The 18144-nt window shown below is 39.3% G+C and overlaps 1 protein-coding gene across 1 annotated transcript in view; it reads left to right on the forward strand.

Moving 5' to 3' along the window:
• GRV2 (DNAJ heat shock N-terminal domain-containing protein) overlaps positions 1–18144 on the forward strand; it is a 44616-nt gene that overhangs the window by 1645 nt on the left and 24827 nt on the right. Inside the window, exons 2-8 of the mRNA XM_089145207.1 lie at positions 6146–6379; positions 6638–6725; positions 6833–7041; positions 9373–9474; positions 9542–9604; positions 9787–12048; positions 13972–14334. Coding sequence (XP_089001333.1) covers positions 6146–6379; positions 6638–6725; positions 6833–7041; positions 9373–9474; positions 9542–9604; positions 9787–12048; positions 13972–14334 — 3321 coding nt within the window. The remainder of the gene's footprint in view (positions 1–6145; positions 6380–6637; positions 6726–6832; positions 7042–9372; positions 9475–9541; positions 9605–9786; positions 12049–13971; positions 14335–18144) is intronic.

Genomic DNA, 18144 nt, shown 5'->3' on the forward strand with positions numbered 1-18144 from the left:
TTGCTTAGAACAATTGAAACAATTACACTGTCATCCTCACCATGACACTGTATCCATCGAAGTCTTCATCGAACACACCTTTCCAAATTCTACTTCAAAATGCATCAACATCGATTTGTTGATTGGATGGTGCTGAAATCATCTTTTCTTTTGTTAGTGGATGAAAATTATTTTTTCTGTTAGTTTCTTTAAAGGTGTTGTTGCTGCATTAAAACAAAGCCTGTTAGTGGTCCTAGTGGACTCACAGGTGTGCAATGAATGTTGTCAACCAGTGGATCGCTTTGGAGCTGCCTTTTGTTGCAATTATGACTTGTGAGAAGATGGATATCCGTTGAAGGTCAAATTCCTGAACATGATGAGTAGTATTCTTGTTTATGAAAAGGGGTGCCCAGTGCATGATGCTTTCACCACTGCATAGCATTGAGAGGGGTCATAGTGTATGTAGATACTTGAATAGCTAGGTTTAGGAGTCCAATTTGTCAGCTAAAAAGCCAAGTTGTTGCAACTTTCATTTTTGGTTAAATTTAAGCCAGGTTTTGGCAGGAAGCGTACAGTCATAGAAAAATGCTGAGACCTTGCAAGGATACTGAGATATTAACTTGTATGCCATCTCATCTTGGAATTCCAAAAAAGAAATATTACTAAGATTCTTGATCTATGCGTAGTCTTACTCCTAATTAGTGGAGAGGCTGTTTAGTTTGACCTATATTGGAGATTTTTGGGGTGACACAACTTGAAGATTGGGAGAGTTTTCCAAGTTAAGGGACTTAATGAGATGGAAGAAAATGAAAGGGTTTTGTTTTTTTTTTTGGGGGGGGGGTTGGAGGAGGGAGTCTGGTGGAATGAAAATAGAATATTGCCTGTGATGGGTGGGACCATTGGCAAGGTACTTCATATCTTGGGGATGGGTATTGCTGTGATAAACATACCAATTGCTCTACCGCACAAGCATGGGTCAGAAAAGTGGGAGGGTTATGATTGGAAGTTGAGAAACTTGAGGAATGATTTTTAGACTATATTGATTTGTGGTGGATGAGGAGGCAAACATTAAGTGGTCCTTTGTTTCATGAGATAGGGAAAGTTGTCAAAGTTTTTGTTAAGAAGTCTTGAAAACTCAATGCATGTTCTTATGCCATGAAGTGGTGTTTTTGCCCCTTTATATTGTGAAATTAGTCCAATTTTTGGAAGACCACATTTTGGAATTTTAGTAGAAGTAATTTGAAAGGCTTTTTGCATGTTGTTATCGATGCTGTTTATGGCATTTTAATGATGATAGGATAACAGCGAGGCATATGCTGACTTTTAATTCTTTATATTCATGATCAGTTGTATGTTTTTTCCAGCACGAGGTATCATGAGAAGCTTAATAATTTTTTTTTATGATGGATAGCTGCAATATCTTTTGGGGTGGAAGTCATGCAGGGCCAATTGAATGAGGGCTATTTCTTCCAAGATCTTTAAGAGAACCAACTCATATGGGACCAAGAAGGGGGGGGGGCTTTCTCAAAATTATGGTTATGGGATATGGGAGTTTTGTGATAAAGGCTGTGATAGGATGATTTTGCTAGTAAGGATGGATGTGGTTAGTGGTCTCTGAATTCCCTGGTTGAATTATTTAGACTGAAATAATATCAAAGAGGATGGGGTGTTAGTTTTAGAGAAATTTAGAATGGTATGATGTGGTAGGTTCTTGAGATACAGGATGAAACTTGGTGGGGATGCAGTGAATCATATAGGGTTATAATCCCTTAAGGTTGAGTTGGTTTGGGTGGCTAAATTGAAGATATAAGGGTTTTTGTTTTGGGATTTTAGGGAGTATGAAAATTCAAGAAAATATCTGAATCTTGAAATTGGATGGTCAAAATGGGGTCAAATTGGGAACTAAAGCCCCTATGTTAGGGGGGATGATGGACTTGAAATGTGGGACAAATCTAACGATTAGATTGGTGTAGATCTAACCTTGAATTTTTGGTGTCTCAGTAACTTTGAGAATCAAGAAATTTCAATAAATAGAACAAAAGTGTGATAGGAGAAGGGGATCGATGTATGCTGTTTGTAATACCTGAATATAGCCCAGAGGATGAATACTTAGATGGAGAATTAAGGTTGAACTCTGATCTTCAATCAGCCGCAGGCGTCTAAGCTTGACTTCACCTTTAGAACCCTTCTCAGTCTTGGATCTTCCATTCCTACTTGACAGATTGAGGACTTACAAGCACAAAAGAAGTCATCCGAAGAGAAGCTTTCTTATTTAATATAATGTATTCGGTTTGATCTCTCCTCCTAGTGGAGGGGTCTGACTATACATAATAAGATAGAGTCCTAATCTGATTTGGACTCCAAGCTGGACTCTAACTTGAAATTGGAAACTAATTGGTGCAGCCTTACTCAAATAGGGCTGTAGCTTCGGTCTGTAGGGCTAGAATGCCAAAACTAGGGTTTCAGTTGAGGTGTATGGGTGTTGGTTCCCCAATGGGTTCTTTTGTGCTCTATTTCCCTAGTTGAGGTTTTGTTTGTTTGAATTGATGGTTAAGATAGAAGGATATTTTGGGTACAAAGGATACTGTGTCCAGCTGGAACATTATAACTTCCTTGAGATGGGATGAAAACTTGAAAGGCACTTATATTTTGTTCCTTAGAATAATCTATTCAAGTGTCACTGATTTTGCCATTTTGGATTTGTGGATTGGGAGATATTGGGTTTCTTGATTTTGCAGGGAAAATAGGGTGGCAAACTGACAATATCAAGGATGGGCAGACCTAGGGTTTCTTGATTTTGCAGGGAAAATAGGGTGACAAACTGACAATATCAGGATGGGCAGACCTAGGGTTTGGTTGGTGGTGCAGCCTCAATGGGATTTTAGAAACAGTTGTAGGCCAAAACCAAGATCTAGCAAGGGATCAGCAGACAAATTAGGGTTTATGAAACCTTTTGGCTAGGGTTTTAGAGACAGTTTAGGGTTTGTAGGAAGGTTGTACTGGGTTTAGTTAGGGTTTATAGGCTTAGGGATTTTGAAAAACCTAAATCTGAACCTAGCCGTTTTGGTCTCTTATTCAAGTTCAGGTAATCTATGGTTTTGGTAAATGGTAATAAAGGGTTTTAAATTTCTAGGACCTTTAGAGGGTAACTAGGGCTCTTGTGTTGACAAGTTTACGAAATATGGAACCTTACGCTTATCTGCTGCTCTATGAACTATATTCAAAAGGTTTTCAGAAATCCTGCCATCACTTAAATTCCAAGTAGACCATTGAATAGCCAAAAGGAGAAGATCCTGAATGTCTATGGTTTCTGTGGACTCTGTCTTATTGTCTTCCGCTCCATCTCACATTTCCTTGAGAGTACTTTTGTGTGGTTGAAACATCATCTACTTCATTTAGCAAGTAACGCCACACTTGAGATGCAAATTCACGGTTAATGAAAAGGTGACAGACATTCTCCTGCTTCCATTAATGTAGCCTCAGTTGAATGATGGCCAAGCTTCCAAGATTTGTAGGGCTGGGTTAAATCCAGGCTCAAAACAATGAGTTAGCATAAATTCAGGTATGGCCAATGGGATGGCTTTGAGTGGTGACCTCTATGGGGTTTGAACTAGTAATTTCTAAACCCTTGGTTAGGACAAATGGGCAGTGTAAGGTTTACATGGGGTAGATTTGGATGGGGTGGAGTGTCGAGAGGATGATTTAAGAAGTCTCAAGATAAAAATTGGGCAGAATTTGAGAGAGGTTTCTTGAGATAGCTTAAGGGGATGTGATGACAATGGAATCGAGTCTAGAGTTAATTGCCTAGAAGATACTCACCAAGCTTGGATGGTGGAATCTGATTCTGAAGTTACGAATCTTCTAATTTTTTTTTTTTTTGGGGGGGGGGGGGGAAAGGGTTGTCAAAGTCAAGAATGAGCAGATCTAGGTTTGGTTGAGCAGACAGGACTGCAATGGGAAACAAAGATGAAGTTTATGGTTTTGGTATTGTGGCTGGAGTTCTAATGGAATGTGATGGAGGGTGGTGAAGTTCTGATTTTTCTTGATTTGTGGGTGAAAGAAGGGATTGCAACTGGGGTTGCGGTCTCAAACAGAAATAAAAGGGGAATCAGAGGATGGATGAGGTAGGCTGCCAGGTACCTGGATGATGGCCTTCTAGAACCTGGGCTTGAGTGAAGATAGAGTTCTAGAAGGCTGTCCTTTTAGCCACAGCAAGAATCCAGGCTTGGCTTCACCTTGGAAGTTGGACCTTAATGGTTCTTCAATCTTTGACCTTCAAAATTGAACACACACACATTGCAGCAGCAATATTCACAGAGATGACTTGTACTGAGAACAAACTTTATTAATAATCTGAATTGTATCTTCCTGTTGAGTGGAGGGGCTTATGTATGACAATAGACCGAAGTCCTATTACAAATAGGGCAACTCTAACAAAAAGTAGAAACTAATCTGACTTTAAACTAGGAAAATAGGAAGTAGTCTGACTTAACAAGGAAAACACACTAGTTAATTACATCTTTATAAGTTAGACCTATGTATGGGCTTTGACCCAAATCGTGGGCTTCTAATAGCACTTAAATGACTGTAGATAATGACAAAAAATATCCCTCTGATTTGCAGAACTTCTAAATGGCCATTGCCCAAATAAATTAAGCTAGAAACATGATAAAATAATGTTTGTGCAGTTGGGCAGTAAGCCTAAGGACATCTTGGCATTCCATAGTGCAAGAACATGCTGACACATCTAGTATCTTTGTTTGTTGAGCTACTAAGACTAGATGGACCTTGAGTCAGAAAAATGCACTCACTCAACTGAGATATTAAGACCTTGGTGGGAAACACAGTATGTGGACATCTTGTAGACCATGAAGCGCACACCTATTATGCACTTAGTAAATGTTTTGTATTTGTATTTCATAAGTTAAAATATTACCATAAATAAGCAAATACTCCCTACTTGAATCCAATAAATTTAGTTAAAAAGAACTCCAATTGGGGAAAAAAATTCAATCCCTTTGCTCAAGAATAAAAATTGGATTTTCAAGGGAAAGCGCAACTCTGAACTTTCTAATGTTGGGGTTATTTAATCTAAAAATTCATACATCAGAATATGGTAAACCATTGCTAAAAGAGATAAAATCCAAGAATTCCATAGATTTTAATATATTAAGGAGAAAAAAAGGCTAAAATGACCAATGCTGTAATATATCCATTTGTTTTTATGCACCAAAAAAATAAATAAATTCAGTTAAAAGGTTTTTGACCGATTTTTGCATACAACAGATAAAGTCTAACCCTAAAATAACTCCTTTAATATAAATCAAATGTGAGGAGTCTTAGATTTGTTTGAAAGCTCAATGATTTGTGTTGTTTTTGATTTAATAAAAGCTTCGAACGTTAGAAAGTTGAAAACTCTATCATTGAAAACTCAACTTTTGTTCTTGAACTGGGGGGTCGATCTTTTCTAATATATTTTACTATCTTTATCAGATACAAATAGGGGAGGGCTTATGAATAATATCTCAAGTGACTGAAATACAATTATGAAAACATTTACTTAAACTTAGTAGGCATAAATTTGTGTCTGTCCTGGCTCCCCAATGAGTCACACTTTTTCTTTTGACTTAGGTTTTTTCCCCAAAATCTGATAGTGCCATTCATTATCTTTTCTAGTGCCATTCATTATCTTTTCTAATGTTTTATATCTTTTTCAAATAAATCTATTGATGTATTTATCTGTTGTAATCCCGTTTGGTACCCTATTTTCTCTTCTCCAAATGTCTATGATGGTCGATGGATTGATTACAGTTTTTCTTTATCATTGACAATAAAGAAGAAAAGGGTGTTTTGGGTTCCATTGGCTGGAAGGTGTGCATTTCTATTCCCAAATTGTATAATTCTTAGTGGTTATGTTCTATACTGTAGAATTTTGTAAAGTACGTACAGTTCCTTCATATGCTGGTTTAAGGTCTGAAAACCTTATCCATCTGTTAATGCAATTATATTCAGTTAAACTCTTATTCAATAGCATACAATATCACCTCTATGTCATATGTGCTGATTTTACTTGAGATAGTTCCTTAGTTTTGTACTTGTGTTTTAAGCTTGCTTCTCTACCACCTTTCCTCCATGTTAAGTATTATTTTTCCAATGGATTGTGCAGAAACTGAAGATTACTGCTATTGGAGTTGAACTTTTTGAAGTACAATCAGGAGATCTTCGCTGGTGCTTGGACTTTAGAGACATGGATTCCCCTGCCATTATACCTTTATCTGATGGTTATGGGAAGAGAAGTGTTGATCATGGTGCTTTTGTTCTTTGCCCTTTGTATGGAAGAAAATCCAAAGCTTTTCAAGCTGCCCCAGGGACGACAACCACTGTCATCATATCAACTTTGGTATGCTTGCATCGTCTCACTTTATTTCTCTGCTAGTAGCCCCCCTCCTCCCCATCCATAAAGGGGTAGATGTGTGGTAATCTTACCTCTTTTTTCACAACTGCTTTAAACAGGTCTGAGTTCTAGATGATGAACATGCTTGCATTAACTAGTTTACTGTATAAGTACTTTTTTCTCAGCATGCTGGAGTTTAATTTCCCATCGCATAATGTTTTTGGACATGAAAGCTCAGCAGTATCAGTTGGACTTCCCTTGCAGACTAAAACTGCAAAATCCATGGTTGGGTTGTCAATATCTGTCGATAGTTCTCAGTCACTAACCACTTCAGAGTATATAAAAAAAAGGGGTATGTTATTGGACAGAATGTCTTTATATATATAATGTATTTCTGTGACGCAGTTTCCACATTAATTTGCTGCGTTCTTTATTATGGTTTACTTTTGCAAAGTGTAGCTAAAGAAGCAGTTGGAGCGGAAGAAACTCCTTGCGGAGAATGGTCTGTGACGAGGTTACGATCTGCCGCTCATGGTACAGTAAATGTTCTGGGATTGAGTTTGGGAATTGGACCCAAAGGTGGACTTGGAGAGAAAGGGGATGCTGTATCTCGCCAACTAATTCTTTCAAAGGCTTCGCTTATTGAGAGGCGTCCAGAGAATTATGAGGTATGTTGTTGATTCATTCATTGAATGCGAAGGGCTGTGACCAGTGAGTTTCAGAATTATCTTTTCATTAACTTCAGCTTTAAGTTTTCACCTCTGGCTGTGTTTATGTTGCTGTACTGACTGTACTAGCTGGCTTTGGTTTGACTGATTATTATGTATGCCATTTCGTTGTTAACACATATAAAGAAGTGATATAACAAGAGCTGGATTCCTACTGTGGTTTCTGGAACTAATTTTTGATTGTCAGAGGGAAAGGTTGACACAGAAAGCATAATTGTATTGACACATAGAGAACACTGAGGTGTATTTTGTTGAAGCATAGATAGGCATTTACTCTTAAGGGGTTTGGTTGAATGGTTCTGTTTGCTGGTGTCGATGTTGACTTGTATTCTGTAGTTTGGTTTATGTTGACACACAGAGGACACTAAGCATAATTTCTGCTGTTATAAATCTGCTTTTCTTCAATCAATCTGGTTTCCGTGTTTCTTCTATAAGTTATAACATTTGCAGATTGTGGCCTGATGAGATGCAATGTTTGATGTACTGCTTGGTCATACTTGAATACCTAAAATTGTGTCCCACAAAGCAAAACATTGTCAAAATTAGTAAATTTAATGTTAATGAAAACATTTGATAAAGCATCCTACAGTAACGTATGATTTGTAGTGTCTAGAAAAGAAAAAATACTGTTAAATTTCACCCAGCTTTATTGATTCTTAGGATGGGAATCATGCTAATGCAACTCCATTGAATGAGTCACTTCTTCCAAGATCTTTAAGACAAGCAAATAAGCAACTCATGTGGGACCAAGAAAGGGTTTTGTTGAAATTTTGGATATGGTTATGGAGGGTCTTTGTAGTATTGGCTGTGATGGGATGATTTTACTAGTAAGTATGGATGTGGTTAGTACCCTTTGATTCCCTGCTTGGGTTAATTGGAATGAAACCGGATCAAAGAGGATGGTGTCTCTTTTTGAGAGATTTAGAATGGTCAGATGGCAAGTTCTTGAGATATGGGATGAAAAGTTAAGGGAATAGGCGAAACTTGGATGGAATGTAGGTAATGATATAGGGATAAGATTCTCCAACTTTGGTTGGGTTGTGGATGGCTAGATTGGAAGATACAAGTGTTCGTGTTTTGGGGTTCTAGGGAGTATGGAAATTGAAAAAAAAAAAAAAAAAATCTATATCTAGAAATTCGATGGTTAGAATGGGACAAACTAGGATCTAAAGTCAGTAGTGTAGAGACAGATCTAGTGGTTAGATTGGCGTAGATCTGACCTTAAATTTTGGGTCTCTTGAAAAGTCCAAAAACTCAAAAGAATAAAAAGGGTGGTATGAAAAGGGGAATGGAACTTAGGCTACCAGATACATGGATGGGGGAGCCTTTGAAGCTTTTAATTAAATGGAGATCAAGTTTGTAGGTTGTCATTTCAGCCATAACAAGAATCTGGGATTGACTTCACCATAGACCTTAATTGTTTTTCAATCTGGACCGTCCAAATTGAACGAATACAGTTGGAACAGTAACAGTACCTAACAGGACTCAAGACTGAAAATAACTTTATTAATAGTCTCAAATTCTTCCCCATTCTAATTGATGGAGGTCTTTTTGTAGCATTAAAATAAGAAGTCCTATAAAAATTAGGACTTAAAGAGTGACTTGAACTAGGATAACAGTTAACCTACTTATAATGAACTAGGACTTGGATACTTGAAACAGAAATAATAACATAAGAAAAGACTATGATGCCCTTATAGTCCATCATCTTTGGTGGGAGCGTAATCTTCGGAGATGGACTTTCAAATCTCGCTCGAAAGACATGATTTGGAATGCCATCTATTTTGATGTTTCTACTAGACTTGTAGCTACTCCCCATCCCCTAATTGATGATACCACAAGGAACAGGCTTACTGTTGTCTCCTGGGGCCTTAACCTTTCTTTCCGGTCTTCTTCCTAAAGATCGTTCTTGTTTGTTCCGTTCTCTTTAATATATTATTTATTCATCCAAAAAAAAAAAGTTAGGCAGAATTTATATAATTAAAGTAATCAATTAAACTATTTTCATACTTAGCCTAGGCACTGAAATTTTGGGCCCATATAACAGGTCCATGACCATAAAAACGTATTATTCAAATGCCTGACACCCATAGCCATGAACCCTTCCAAGGAAATAGGCCAATTCGGCATTGGATCTGCATCACATGTGCCTGGTCTTACTGATTCTTAGCATGGGTGATGAGATATTTGTAGTTTACTACTTCCATTTTGAATAAAAAAGGCGACTTTTGTCAAATGTTGGAGTTGGTAATCTTTTTTTCCCGGTTGTAGGCTGTCATTGTTCGTCCATTATATGCAGTAAGCGCCCTTGTTCGATTTGCTGAGGAGCCTCAGATGTTTGCAATTGAATTCAATGATGGCTGTCCTATTCATGTAAGTATCTGTAACTTATTTTCAAAATTGTTTTCAGAAACTTCTTAATTTGTGGATTGAATTTCAGGTTTACGCAAGTACTTCTCGTGATAGCTTACTTGCTGCAGTGCGGGATGTTATACAAACAGAAGTAGGTAGACGTGTTCTTTAATAATTGTTGGGTTTGTTACATATGAGATAGGGTTTGATCCAATCTGATGCTCAATTTTCCTAGTTATGTACTTATTTGAGTACTTTACATTCGTGCAGGATGCTGGTTAGTTTTGTTCTATTGTAACTGGTGTTTTGTGTTTCTTGATCTACTCTTTGCAGGGTCAGTGTGCTGTCCCTGTATTGCCAAGGTTGACTATGCCTGGTCATCGTATTGATCCTCCTTGTGGAAGAGTATATTTACAAATGCAACAGTTTCATGGTGGAATGCAACGCACTGTTGCTGACATGGAAAGCACATTGATGCATTTAAAACATATGGCTGCAGCTGCTAAAGATGCTGTTGCTGAGGGTGGTTCTATTCCTGGGTCTAGAGCTAAACTGTGGCGTAGAATTAGGGAATTCAATGCATGTATTCCTTATAGTGGAGTGCCTTCTAGCACTGAAGTACCTGAAGTGACTTTGATGGCCTTGATTACGATGCTTCCAGCAACACCAAATCTACCTCCAGAATCACCACCCCCACCTTCTCCATCCCCTAAAGCTGCTGCAACAATTATTGGTTTTGTAGCATGTCTACGCAGATTATTGGCATCCCGAAGTGCTGCTTCACATGTAATGTCATTCCCTGCTGCTGTTGGAAGAGTAATGGGTCTTCTCAGAAATGGTTCTGAGGGTGTCGCAGCTGAGGCAGCTGGACTTGTTGCCGTACTAATTGGTGGTGGTCCTGGTGATACAAATATAATGATGGACACAAAAGGGGAGCGTCATGCGACATTTATGCACACCAAGTCGGTCCTGTTTGCACATCAGAATTATGTTACCATCCTTGTCAACAGATTGAAGCCCATGTCAGTGTCTTCTTTGTTGTCAATGTCTGTTGTGGAAGTTCTTGAGGCTATGCTTTGTGAACCCAATGGTGAGACAACCCAGTATACCACCTTTGTTGAATTATTACGTCAAGTAGCAGGCTTGCGGCGTCGTTTGTTTGCACTTTTTGGACATCCTGCTGAAAGTGTTAGAGAAACTGTAGCTGTGATCATGCGAACAATTGCTGAAGAAGATGCAATTGCAGCAGAGTCTATGCGTGATGCAGCTTTGCGTGATGGTGCACTCTTAAGACACTTATTGCATGCATTTTTTCTTCCTGCGGGCGAGCGGCGTGAAGTTAGTCGTCAGCTGGTAGCTCTGTGGGCAGATTCTTATCAACCTGCTCTTGATTTGTTGTCAAGAGTTCTACCTCCTGGACTTGTCGCTTATTTGCACACACGGTCTGATGGGACTTTATCTGAGGACACACAAAACTTGCTTAATCAAGAAGCACCTTTTACTAGGAGAAGACAGAGACGCATACTTCAGCAGAGGAAAGGTCGTGCTGTGAGAAGTTTAGCTTCTGAGGAACCTGCTTTGCCTTCTTTGAATCATGTAGAAGTTACTGACACTGCCATGCAGGTAAATGCTGCTGCTTTTAAAGGGCCGGACAACCCCCAAAAATCTCCTCTAGATATGAATTCGGTACAGGTTCAATCCATAAATTCCGCCACGGTAGGAGGAAACCTTACTAGTGAATCTTTGTCTCCTGGGGTCCCACAAACTGAGCAGTCGGCTGCCATTGCTTCTGTTGATGCTTCAATAGAAAGTCCATCCTCGATATTGGATCCACATGCCTCAAAAACAGTTGACTCTGATCTCAATATGATTAGCTCCCTGAATTCTGGCCTCCCTGCTCCTGCACAGGTTGTTGTGGAGAATACACCTGTAGGATCTGGCAGGCTACTCTGTAACTGGGCTGAATTTTGGCGAGCTTTTAGTCTAGACCATAACCGTGCGGACTTGATATGGAATGAACGTACGAGGCAAGAATTAAGAGAAGCTTTGCAAGCTGAGGTTCATAGGTTAGATGTTGAGAAGGAGCGCACAGAGGATATTGTTCATGGTGGTGCTACAACTAAAGATTTGACTGGGCAAGATAGTGTTTCTCAGATATCCTGGAACTACTCTGAGTTCTCTGTTAGCTACCCAAGCTTATTCAAAGAAGTTTGTGTTGGTCAGTATTATTTGCGTCTGCTTCTTGAGAGTGGCAGCAGTAGTAGGGCACAGGACTTTCCCCTCCGTGATCCTGTTGCATTCTTCCGAGCACTGTATCACCGGTTCTTGTGTGATGCAGATATTGGGCTTACAGTGGATGGTGCTGTCCCTGATGAATTGGGCTCATCTGATGATTGGTGTGATATGGGAAGGTTAGATGGTTTTGGCGGTGGTGGAGGTTCCTCAGTTAGGGAGCTCTGCGCGAGAGCAATGGCAATTGTATATGAGCAGCATTATAAAACAATTGGGCCATTTGATGGTACTGCTCACATTACAGTTTTGTTAGATAGAAGTGATGATCGAGCTTTGAGGCATCGTCTGCTTCTTCTTCTAAAGGTACTTCTGTACCCTTTTTTTTTTTCTTCTTTCCACATGAAGTAAAATCCTCCATTAACTTGACAGAGTTACAGGATTACAGTTAAAAAAAGTACCTGCTAATTTATGATCCTGCAAGGACTATAACACTATTGCCAAGCTTAGGGTTGGGCACAGTGTTAAAGATACAACTAGGAATAGATTCAACCATTCTCCAAACGAGTGGGACTAAATTCGAAGCCCAAGCTTGAGCATGGGGTTGTGGAAGAAGATCCCAGGATCTCACTCTTGGAGCATCAAACTTGATGTTCTAGTCCAGGTGATGTACTTGATCTAATCCTTCTACATTGCCCCAGACATCCAGTTCCGGCGATCCGTAATCTCCACCAACCTACCCCTGTAACTACAAAAGTCCCACCCAGCAAGATACCCTATACCCTGATGCATTCAATTTAAGATTAAGAACTCCTGCACAAATTAAAATTGGGTGGGGTCTGTGGGGATGGTGTATAAGCTTGGGAAATAGATAGAAAACCACCAAAATGTGAAGAATCAACTTAGCATAATACATCCTTAGAGAGATCCTTTTTTTTTTTTTTGGGGGGGGGGGGTTTGGGGGTTAAATATGCTCGCCGTTATGCCATCTTGAGACGAAATTCAAGATCCAAAGCGGATCAGCCTTTGTAGTTTTATACAAACAATTGTTTTGGAGAATGCAAGTAAAAAAAAAAGGGTAGTGAGTGAACAGTGAAAAGAACAATGCCTTAAGTTTCGAGTCATGCAAGTAGATGTGGTGCCTGCACAAAGGTCAAGCACCAAATGATTGTTCCATTCTCAACCCCAACGGTTCGGCAGCCCATATGCCCTTAGAAGTTTCACAAGAAACAGAACGTGCCAAGAATTATCACTATTTCCACAAAAAACACAAGAGGGACCAATCAAAATCTGTTGTGAAAGAATTGCCTTGGTCAGTATCCCTGCATGTCCTACATCTCAGGAGAACACTTTAAATTTGGGGTGAATTTTTTAATTCCAAAAAACATTTGGGAAATTTGAAAAACTCTTTATACAAGTGTTCCTCAGAAAGTTCCTCAATAGCAAGTTTTGCTGACGGAAATACTTGACAATACCAAGAGTCTGGAGCATCAGATAATCGCATGTTATGAAGAAACGGAAAGTAGCAAGAGTGGGAAACTAAGCCAATTTCTGTCTGAGGAGAAACAAATTTAGTCAGCACTACTGTCAGCAGTGAGTCTTTCAACAAAGGCTGTGTAAAGACGGCATTGGATCCAGGATCCAAGAATCAGTCCAAAAGAATGTCGAGTTCCCATTACCTGCTTGTCAAAAAAATGATTTTTTTGAGGCTGGGGAGGATGGCTCTCTAGGTCCAGGAACCAGTCAATTTGGAGTCTTCTTGTCAGGAAATGATCTGTTAGGGAAATGTTTGGCTGAAGGAACACGAACTCATAAGGTGCCAGGATTACTTATCGAAGTCCACCTTTTTTTTTGTTTTTGTTTTCCCTAAACAACTTCTAGGGAAATATTTTTGCGCTACAGTTGGCTGTTATGCTACTTGTATTTCCCTTTTGTTTGTTTGTGTCTTTCATTTAATTTTCCCGTTGACTTCAATAAGCATTTTAATCTAAAGAACTCCCTTTCTGAATAAAATATGTATTCTTGTTTTAATTTTGGAATTCTTAGAAATTGAGAAACCCTACGATTTGCTTATCCTTGTCCTTTTGCAAAAATAACTCTGCCTTAACCCAATTAAATGGGGTCAGCTATATCCTTGACCTCTTGTCTTATTAAAAATATTCAGCAAAGTTTCTGAGTATTCCTATGTGTAGCTAATGTTTTTCACCCAACTTAAGATTTTACGTGAGAATTAGTTTTCCTATTTCTAGTCCATTTGTGATGTTGGATTACTTTCTTTCATACCTGCAGGTGTTAATGAAGGTTTTGGCAAATGTAGAGGCTTGCGTACTGGTCGGTGGATGTGTACTGACTGTGGACCTTCTGACAGTAGCTCATGAAGCTTCAGAAAGAACCTCTATTCCTTTGCAGTCTAATTTGATAGCTGCTACTGCTTTCATGGAGCCACTAAAGGAATGGTTACTCATTGATAAGGATGGTGTCGAAGTTGGACCTGTGGAAAAGGATGCCATAAGGAGGTTCTGGTCAAAGAAGACTATTGATTCGACAACTAAATGCTGGGCATCAGGTATGCTTGATTGGAAAAAATTGCGTGATATTCGTGAACTACGTTGGGCATTGGCTACTCGCGTTCCTGTTCTCACTTCATCTCAGGTATAAATAAATCACTTTAAATCTTTTGTTATAAGAGGCCTTCATCTTCATTCATACAGTTGTCCTATTCTGGAGGGGTGTGTAAGTTGCTTTCTGAGGATTGACTCTATCTAAAGAATTGGTTCAGTATTTGTTTTCCTAATTATTTTGGTATTTTGAGTTCATTGTTGGTTTTGCTCATGGTGAAAATTGAAATGCTTCATTGGAGGGCAGCTTGCTATTGTTTGTGTGATAATAATTTTCTGTCTTGAAGAGAAATTTTTGTATCCACTGGATACTTGTTTTTTGTTGTCTTGTTTCAAAGCGTAAATGGACGTTTTGTGCTGGGGTGGGGGTTGTGAAGGGGAGAGTGAGTTTGAACTGGCAACATAGCAAATTTATGAAAATTAGAAATATGGTGTTTCAGAACTTTGCATATCTTAATCATTTTGAGAATTTTCACTTGGTTTCTTCACAATTTGATAATACTTTCATGGAACATTATGTAGCCTCAGTAAAATGAGGAGCAATTTTCCAAGATTAAGAGAACCAACTCAAACTAGATTTTTTATCTAAGTTGTAGGGGGGGTATTCTGGGTATTTCCAGTGATTGTATTTGACTAAACTTTAAGGATTTCATATGCAGGTCCTATTGAGGATATGGTGTGAAAATGGGCTAAATCTGGTGGCTGGTTTGTGAGTTCCGAATGGGGTAGAACTGTTCTGAATCCAAGGATTTCTATGGTTAATCGGTCAAGAGTACATAATGGATTTGTAACTTGGTGAGAATGTAGATCTGATATGGGGGAAATGTTCTTCCAACTTTGAACACGGTTAGATTGGCATAGATCGGAGTTGGAAATTTTGGTGTCTAAGGGAATCCAAAAATTCAAAAAAGGATAAAGAGCAAATTGCTCTAGCACCCCAAAACAGAAGCCCTTAAACACTAACACCCCACTTTTATCTTTGAAAAGCAAGGACACCCCAAAGTTGGAATTTAGTTGGACACAATAGTCCAATCAGTTACTCAATGCTGTTAAACCATCATTGTTTTTTTTTAAATCCCATGACTATCCTTGAATTATAAGTGGTTACCTAAGTACCCTTTTGAAAAATAGAGATAGGAATGATGTTGGGGTGAAAATAGTCATGAAGAGGTGTTGGAGAATAAGTCTAATGGAGAAGAGTAGGTGAGTTCTTTTCACCCCATTGTATACAAGGGTATAACGGTCTGTACAATTGTACCACTAACCATTCTAACGGAACTGGAGCTGTGTGCTTTTCAAAGATAAATCTGGGTGTCATTGTTTAAAGGCCTCTGTTTTTGGGTGCTGGAGCAATTTGCTTGAAAATAAAAGTGAGATGGAAGGGGGACAGGATATGCTGACTTATAAAATAATTGGAAGAAAAGCCTTGTGGTGGACAGAACTGTAGGCAGACTGAATCTGTAGCTGTATAGGAATCTCATCTTGACATCCCTAGAGACCCTTTCCCTTCTGCACCTTGAGATACTTTGTCACTGCTGGAGCATTTTATATTCTAAGAACGACAAACACATAGGCTGCATAGCTGATTTTATTAAGAATCTGGACTGTGTAGCTATTAAGTTTGATTGATGGCTATTTATAGCCTTAACAAATATTAGCTTCTTGAGGTGACCACAAAGGCCCCTGAGCTAAAACCCTAAGTGCAGACCCTAGGATGAATCCAAGAAGTCTTCGTTGGCTTGCCAAACCCTCTAGTAGGGATATTTTTGGCAATCTAGCCCTTAATTTACCTCTGAATTTAATTTAGGATTTATTTCAGAACTTCGTTATGTCAGTCTTAAGTCTGGTTAGGATTTGCTTTGGGTATTTTCTCTTAAAATGAAGTGGTTTTGAAAGAGTCCTTAGTTAGTTGAGATAAGATATTAGGAGTTTTGGATAATAGTCTAGTTCTATATGTAATGGGACCCTATCAGTAAGGAGATCCCAGTTTTGAGTCAGAGTCTGTATTTTCATGCGACAAAAAGTGTTTTCATGTAAGTTATTTTCAGATTTGATGAATTAAAGAAATTGTTGGCAAATTGCTTGAGTGACAAGGTTCCTTTGAGGGGGACTCTGTGGTTGTCTTAGTGAGCTTTCAAATCGATTCCAGCATTCAAGCAAGCCCTTCTTCAAGTTCAGGAGCTTCAAGTCATCAAGTCCAGCAAGCACCCAAGTAAGTTCCAGAGCTCCCCACCCCATTCCAGCCTTCCCTCTCCTGTCTGTGACCTTTTCGCCAGCCCTCCCTGCCTTGCGCACCCTTTGCCTAGCCCGCTGCCTTGCTGCTGCCTCAAATCAGCAGCATCCCCAAGCTCCCCTGGCTCCATTAGACCTTCTCCTTCCACAACTTCCCCAGCCCCTTCTTCCCCCCATCTATCCTAACACTGGCAGGCCTCCCATCCTTCCCTTGTTCTCCACAGCAGCATATCCTAGTCTCATTAGGAATCCCAAATCCCAGCTCCCAGCCTCCTGAATCCCTCCTTTATCTAGCCATCAGAATCGCAGTACCTTTAGGCATGAACCCTACTCTTAGCTTCTTCAAAACAGCCCTATTTTCTGAAGTGCTGAATTTACTGCACTTTATCTTCTTCAGGTGATATGCAGAATTTTGATAAATTTTGGAAAAACCCTAATTGCTTAAACCTGTCCTTCAGTCTGTGAAACAACTTCTGACTTGTAGATCAGCAACATACTCAAGGCTGATGTGCAGGACAGCCAGCAACATACTTAAGGCTGATGTGCAGGACAGCAAGCTTAGCCCCTCTCCCAACCCTAGCCGAAGCCCTAGTTTGTCCTAACGGATCTGAATTTCATTCTCAACAGGCTTGAGTTGCTTTTAAAAACCCTAAAAACCCCTCTACCCATTGCTGGATTTTCCAGGGCAGCCAAAATCTAGGGGAATTACAGCTTCTTTTGGCTCGACAACTGGCACCCCAAGTGCATTCTAGAATTTAGTTGGTGCAATAGCTATATAAACTCTATAAATTTGGGCATCAATAAGCACACAGGATGATTTCTTGGCTCTTCCTCCAATCTCCTAACTATACTCCATTTGGAATGACTTGATATCCATTCCAAGAGAGAGTCGTGGTAGAGGAAGATTATCATACAGTTTGAAGATTTTTCAAAATGTCTGGTTCAAGTTTCAGTCAAATTCTTGGTCAGATTCTGATTTTTATTCACATTTTAAATTCAAGCATACTGTTACTTCAAAAAGCCTGCAGCTGTTATTCTTTGTTTCCGGATTGTCATATACAATGTGTTTTTCTCAAGAATTCAGCCCTGCCAAATCTGAAATATTGATTGGACTTCTCTTGGCCTAAGGGAGATTCAATCCAAATCTCATACCAATCTACCCCCCCTGGTTGCTTGAATTTTTTTAACATTTATCTTATTTCTGCTACTAATCCTCTATTACCCCAAATTTAACGACCTGATTTAGTTCAACTTCTATTCTGCACTATGTAAATTTGACATATCCCCACTCCAACCCTAACTCTAGCCCCCAAGTGGGCCCCTTTTCTGACCTATTCGAGCTTGTCTGGTTCACACAAGTTCCTCAGTTATTGGTCTATGGCTACATCAACTTGAGTCAATGACAGAGTGGACAGTGAGGAAGTGAGACAGGTGGGTATTCTTGAATGAGTCAGTGTGGTAGAGGATTTCCCAAGCTGTTGGATTCGTCTTGGTAGTTGACTGATCATCTTCTTATGAGTTGAGACACCACCTGATGCATTTCCCGCACCAGATTGGGTTATCTTCCTTTGAAATCAACCTAGGGTTGATAGAAATGGGTTTTGGGCCTTTG

This window comes from Hakea prostrata, chromosome 2 (genome assembly GCF_041222555.1).
Source record: "Hakea prostrata isolate BN-2017 chromosome 2, UWA_Hpros_2, whole genome shotgun sequence".
NCBI lineage: Eukaryota > Viridiplantae > Streptophyta > Magnoliopsida > Proteales > Proteaceae > Hakea > Hakea prostrata.